Source organism: Aplysia californica, unplaced genomic scaffold (assembly GCF_000002075.1).
Source record: "Aplysia californica isolate F4 #8 unplaced genomic scaffold, AplCal3.0 scaffold00729, whole genome shotgun sequence".
Classification (NCBI taxonomy): Eukaryota; Metazoa; Mollusca; class Gastropoda; order Aplysiida; family Aplysiidae; genus Aplysia; species Aplysia californica.
In genome coordinates, this window is record NW_004797999.1 from 69,317 (window position 1) to 75,978 (window position 6,662).

Genomic DNA, 6,662 nt, shown 5'->3' on the forward strand with positions numbered 1-6,662 from the left:
TTTCGTCCTCCTGTCCATGCACTGGCATGACGTGACGAACTAAGGCTAATCGACTGCACTGTCGCCTGTGCTGTGAAGAAGTAGAGGAAGGAGTGTAGTGGAGACAAACATTATAGATCTACATGTAATAGGTCTATGCTATGATAATAAGCCCCAAGGATAGATCTAGATCTAGATCTAGATCTGGTCCTAGTAGGCCCACTGCATTAATTAGGCCCTTACTTCTAGACCTAGACTCTAGATCTAGATCTAGATCTAGATTCAGTACTAGATTCTAGATCTAGATCTAATTGACCTGGACACTGATACTAGATCTACAATCTATCATCTAATTTAGATCTAGAGATCTAGATATCTATATCTAGATTATATCTAGAATCTAGATCTAGATCTAGATCTAGATATCTATATCTCTAGGATTCTAGATTTAGGTCTAAAGTCTAGATCTAGGTGTTCTAGATCTAGATCTAGATATAGATCTAAATCTAGATCTCTCTAGTCTAGTTAGGCCTACACAAGAGAAAAACGATATTATGTAAGGTTAATGAAAAAGTACATGTGCAAATTCTTACATTTCAGGGTCCTTTGGAAAGCTAACTAATGCTAGGTCTGGTATTTATGCGATCTTGAATTGGCACGGACGCAGACTGCCGCAAAACACCACTTACACTTGCAGGTGACTTGCGACTGTCGATAGCCGCCATTAGCTTTGTTTACCGCGCCTCGTTTCACAATCAGCTGGTGACCTGGATACGCGAAAAGAGGCCTCGTTTCCTGTCTCTATATTTTAGTGTCTCTGGTGTCACTTCCCAACGAAAAGTGACACGACCATTTCCGAGAAGGGAAGTAAGTCCATCAAAACATAGTGACGTCAGAAGATAAAAGCAGAACAACAGAAGGAAGGAAAAATTCAAGCAAGATGGCGTACTATCAAACCAGACCGAACAACAACAACGGATTGTTTTCCCCTGCAGTATTCAAATTTGATCATTTGTAAGTGTGATACTTTTAATTTTTTGGTTATTTATCTGTCTCCGTAGATCTATATATAGATATATATCTAGATCTAGATCAATGCACCCTTTGCATGACAACCTAAGACCTAAGCAGTATCAAAGGAAACAGGATCAAACGGGGCAGCTCATGGATGGCAGAAGCCTCAGAAGCCGAAGTCTCCTTGAGGAAAGTTTGTGGCATCGATGAAATAGAAATGCTGTGGAAAGGAATGATGTGAACTGAGCCCCGATTGCAGAAGCCTGGTCAACGTTCACATCACTATGGGTCGTGAAAGACGGGAATGTGCTGCTGTCATTAACGACAATGATGACTTAGGACAGTTAATTGAGGAGCATTCCAAGCTAGAGTACAACCCAGTGATCTCTACTGATAATACTCTATACGGATGGATCCGTCAGGAGGGGTGAGAAAAGTGGATGGGGTTTTGTGGTGTACAGTGGAAACAAAAAGGTTCATAGCATGCCAGGGGCCATAGAAAAAGCAACTTCAAGCATGAAAATGGAGATTGAGGCCATTAACTTTTTAACAAAACCAAGATAATTAATACTAGATCTAGATCTAGATCTAGATCTAGATCTACCTCATCATTCATCATTGTCACAGACCCCTGCCCAGAGCATCCTGCTAAGGGTTGAGAAAGGGCTTCGGGGTGAATGGATGAACCCAATACAACACTCATCACTTAGAGCCATCACATGGATATTCTAGCCTTGGCACTCTGGAGTGAAAGGCAATGAGGAGGCTGATAGGCTGGCAGGCAGGGCTGTGGTTGATGATGAGGTGAATTTTGACAAAGGAGAAAAGTGTTGAAGACTCTGGAGAAAAAGATGCGGGATGAAGAAGACAGGGAGACAGCAGAACACCACGCAATCATTAGGAAGCGGGAAATGGGGATAGAGAGGGGAGAAGGAAGAAAGGAATGATTATCTGGAAAGGAAAGTCATCGCCATGATCAGACAGCCACCAGAACAATCGGTATGGATACCTTGCGGGCTTTGGTGCTGGGGGGAACTGAGCACTATATTATGGACCTATCCGGTGTGCAATGACGTTGTTGCCCAGAACAGGTTTAATACTATCTAGACCAGTCAGATTCTGTGACTGTAGTATGGGGTGCCCATTACGACTGGATCGGGCCGATCGCCCGACTCGGTCACCTGAAACTGAAATCAAATTAAATTTAACTGTCCGATCCTGTCTGATTCTGAGGTGTGGTCAGACTCGGTTCAGCAGAGATCAGTGTCAGTTGTTGATATACACTGGATGCTCATGGCAGATGGGATCGTTTCGAGTCGGGGGCAATCGCCCCACTCGTCGCCTGCACCCTGCCCGTTAGTTTTTTATTTTAAGGCGACATGTTGGGCGCGATCGGGCCTTAAAAATAGACAGGCTACTTTGTGCCCTCAGTCTTGCTAGCAAACCGCCCCGACCAGTCCCGATCCCCCAATGTGGGCACCCAGTTATAGTTGATTCTAGTGACTGATTATAATTACTGTTTCAACTGAATTGTTTTTATGTATCTTAACTCTTTTAAAAGCCCTGAGTTTTTTCTACCGTTTCCCAGAGTTTTTTGTGTAAAATTACAATCAGCTAAACCTAGTGCACTTTTGTCATTATCACCCCCAAAAGCTTGCCTCTAACTTCTAGATTTATGGCGTAAACAAAGGCTTAGTCATTACTTAACAAAGTTGGTTCGGGAATAGTTATATATATATATATATGAAAAACAAGCAAAAACTAGATTTAGCACTAAATTAAATAAAACGAAAATGTTGTCACTAGTACTGGACAGTCCCAGCGCCCAATGGGGCGATGGGGAACATGGTTATTACCGTCGGATGTTCCCAGCATCCGATGGGGTTCAAAGAGTTTTAAATCTTGTCAGGGTGTCCAGCAAGGTCATAAAGTCGTAAAAAAGTCATAAATGTCGTAAATGGTAGTACATTTGCCTTGAAGGTAGTAAACATTTTGTAGATGGTCGTAAATTAGCCTGCCTACTGAGTGATGAAGCCAGCAAGACTTTTCAGTGAACCCTAGCCACGGTATATGACTCCGTTTTTGCCGGTCACGATTGTGATATTCGTTCACCTTTTCCCCGTCCGAGAGTACATTTCACGCGAAAAGGTGACTGTGGCGGCAGGCGGAAGAGTATGTGACACCGAGGCTTGATCGGGAAAATCAAGATCTACTTTCGCTACCACCCAGAAACTTGCCGACGATAAACTGATAACGCAACATCAGCGGCATGCAGGTTGTACAATATTTATTATAAACGCTGTGTCTCCGTGCAAATAAAATTTAATAATTACTTGGACTCGTCACCGTGCTGCCACTTGTGTGTGTGTGTGTGTTGGGGGTTAAAAGAAAATACAAGTATCGTCCGATTTTTAGATCGTTGGGTTGGCCATCGTCACAGGTCAGTGAACCTTCGCACGAGGCACCACAAGATACGGCATAGGTGAGCACCGGCGTTTGTTAGGGTCGCCAAAGTTCATTTAAAAGTCTAAGCGTTGCGAAGTATAGGACTAAGGAATGGGGCAGGGATTATTGATTTTTTGTTTTTAGAGATACACTCGGGGGGGGGTTTGAAGGCAACACCAGAGGACAAAAACTTGTAAGCAAATTTCAGAATTATGATTACATTTAGAGCCCTCTGCAAAGCGCGTGTTGGTGCAGGCCTTATGTGGAATCTGGATCCTTCATACCTTGTAAGCCGTGTTATTGAAATAAGGTGTTCGCGTTTCATTGGTTAGGTTATAGTAAATTAGAACAGGATTGTAGCTTTCTGTTCAAGACTGGCAGATTTTCAGTGTCACTGCCTCTTGCCCTCCCACAGTTCTTACACCTCTCACACTGAATAGGTCTACTTGAGCCATTCAAATTATTGCTCTACTTTTAGTTTGAGCAATAATTTTTGTCTTTCACGTTCATAATATGAGTCATGACACCCAGATTGGTTCTTGAACACTAGAAATTCTCGCTCAAGGCCCCTCCGAACGCTCAAAGCAGGATTCATTTTTCAAATATATAATAATGAGAGGAAAATATTATTATAACAGACTGAAATACACCTAAGTCAAACAAGACCCCCAGTGTGACACTGAGATGTTGTTGACTGGATATATTTTACATGTGTGTGTGTATGTGTGTTGTTGTTGTGTAACATGGCCCTGCAAAATGGATGACCCCCTGGGAAATTGAGAAGCCGGTTTGGCTGTCACCCTGTAGTGTACACATTAGGTCTAAATCTACCCCCCTCCCCCTCCCACCGCCACCAGGGCACTGCTACTGACTGAGCGTCTTTAGGCCATTCCCAAAGGGAGGATATTAACATGTTCTTATGCGCAGTAGAATTGTAAATGGGCTGATTTATCAATGTCATGCTCACTGTGCTGGACCAACATAGGGGGAACTGCTGTTTTTTCTGTCCTCTTCTTTACTTCTATCGTCATTTTCCTATATTCTTTTGTTTGTTTGTAACTCTTCTTGTGAACTACTATTTACGGGTGCCTTAATTGATAATCGAAGTTTGATTCCCCGTTTGGACTTCTCTTTTGACATCCACCCCTTGTCGCTCATATTGTGACCTATGCAGTTGCGACCGCTGTAAAAGCCTTACTAAAACTAAATCTAGCAGCGAGCAAGCTTGCGATCGTCTGTCTATCCTCCATTTTGTCGACTGGACTTTGTTGTGTGTTGAGTGTTGTTTTCGTTCCATGTCATGTAATAATAATATAATGTTATTTATGGCCCAAATAAACTCCCTTTTTCGTGCTGGTGTGGGGCTTGATTTGCTGGGTATTTCTTTTCCAGGTAGTACATTTTTCCAGGAAATATTGCTGGACACCCTGCTTCTTGGTTACTGCCAACTTTTTGCGCTTTTTCGGTAGGCAAAGTTCCCACCCCCTAATTTAAATAATTATTGCCTATTTCCCTGTTTCGGGAATCGGGTTAAAACTTCCTTGATATAGACCTAGATTGAATATTTGAAGAGATTTTTGACTATTATGAGAATCTCCCTTAGTACTGTACATGATAGAAAATAAGATCTACTTGTTAAACGCGAACTTTTGTTAAAACAGTAAATGGCACAGAAAGCGGTTCACTTTCCAACTTGGCGATAGGCCAATGTTATTATCAATGAACTGTTGGCCAAATTGTACTTCCACTTCGACCAAGACAACAATACTAATAGCGACAGTTTGGACGACAGTCAATTTCCCAGACACACTTCATGATTGTAATTAACAACACAAGTCACTAGGCCTGGGTGTAGTGTTTAATTATGTAATTTTCTCAAATCGACTTCAATCTAGTATTTTTACCTACTGTTACTCAAATACAAAATCGAGCTCAATTTTGCAAAATTCAAATAAAATAGCCAAAATAATGGGGGTGGGAACTACTGAAAAAGCGCCTCCCCAACTTTTAGCTATATTTGTGCTGTTACTGTTACATTTGCATTGACAAGCTGTTGATTGTCTTGGGAAAGAGAGATTAGATCAGATCTTGTGGCCCAGAGCCTAACTAGAGCTTAAGGTGTTCGCCTCTCATTCAAAGGTCCCAAGTTGGAATCCGGGTAGCAACAGAAATTTTTTTTTCTCTAAAATTGCCTCTCTTCGCCTCCTTTCCTGCTCTCTAACAATAATCTGTCATCTGCTTTCATCTCCACCTTCTGCCCCCGCCTTGTTTGCCCCCTCCTCTAGGCTCCTGACTCTTTCTGCAGCCTTTTTTTCTGCTACTCCGTGGCTCCTTCTTACTTACTGTGCTGTCTTTCAGCCTCACCCTTGATCTTTTGGTAGGAAAGATCAACACCAGCTAGCCTTCTCAGACAAGGGTAAAAAAAATCTCGGAGGTCCCGTATGCAAGTTGCGGACGTTAAAGATCCCTTAGTGGTCTAATATCGATAAGAGCAGATTTTGGCCGCCACCCGGGCAAAATTCAAAATTTCCTACCAACTGAAAATGTTTGGTGTGTCCCACATGCTCATATGACCTTATGCAGTTGCGAGCGCTGTAATACTTACCCCAAAAAAATGGTGAAGACTGAAAAATTTTCTGCTCTCCTTTCACCCCTTTTCCTGCTCTCTTGCAATGTTCTGCCATCTGCTTTCGTCTCCACTTTCTGCCCCCACCCCATCACATCCTTTGCCCTCTCCTCTGGGCTCCTGACTTTTTCTGCTGTCTTTCTGCTGCTACTTCTTACTACTTGGCTTCTTCTTTCTGCTGTCTTTCAGCCACTCCCATGATCTTCTGGTAGGAAAGATCTACACCTAGTCTTCTCGAACAAGGACGGAAAATCTTGGAGGTTCCGTGGGCAAGTTGCGCACATTAAATATCCCTTGGTGGTTTAAAATCGCCTACTTAGGCTTCAGCCGCCACCCGGGCTAAATTCAAAATTTCCTACCAACTGAAAATGTTTAATGTGTCCCGTGAGCTCATATGACCTTGTATGCAGTTGCGAGCGCCGTAAAACACTCGCCAAAGAAATACAAAAGGTGTTTCATCTTACGTACCCTACGATCAGGGGTTCGATCCACTCTGGATCACCTGGTCCGCCTGGAGACCTTAATACGCGAGACGTTCGCTGAAAGAGGCCACATGATCGCCATCTTTTTTTTACCTAGAAAAAGCCTTTGACACAAC

At 42.8% G+C, this 6,662-nt stretch overlaps 1 protein-coding gene across 1 annotated transcript in view; it reads left to right on the forward strand.

Moving 5' to 3' along the window:
* Positions 1-799: 799 nt before the first annotated feature.
* The window catches only part of LOC101857146 (probable Bax inhibitor 1), a 22,164-nt gene continuing 16,301 nt past the window's right edge, over positions 800-6,662 (forward strand). The window contains exon 1 of the mRNA XM_005108868.2: positions 800-993. Within this exon, the coding sequence (XP_005108925.1) occupies positions 920-993 (74 nt within the window). The 5' untranslated portion in view covers positions 800-919. The remainder of the gene's footprint in view (positions 994-6,662) is intronic.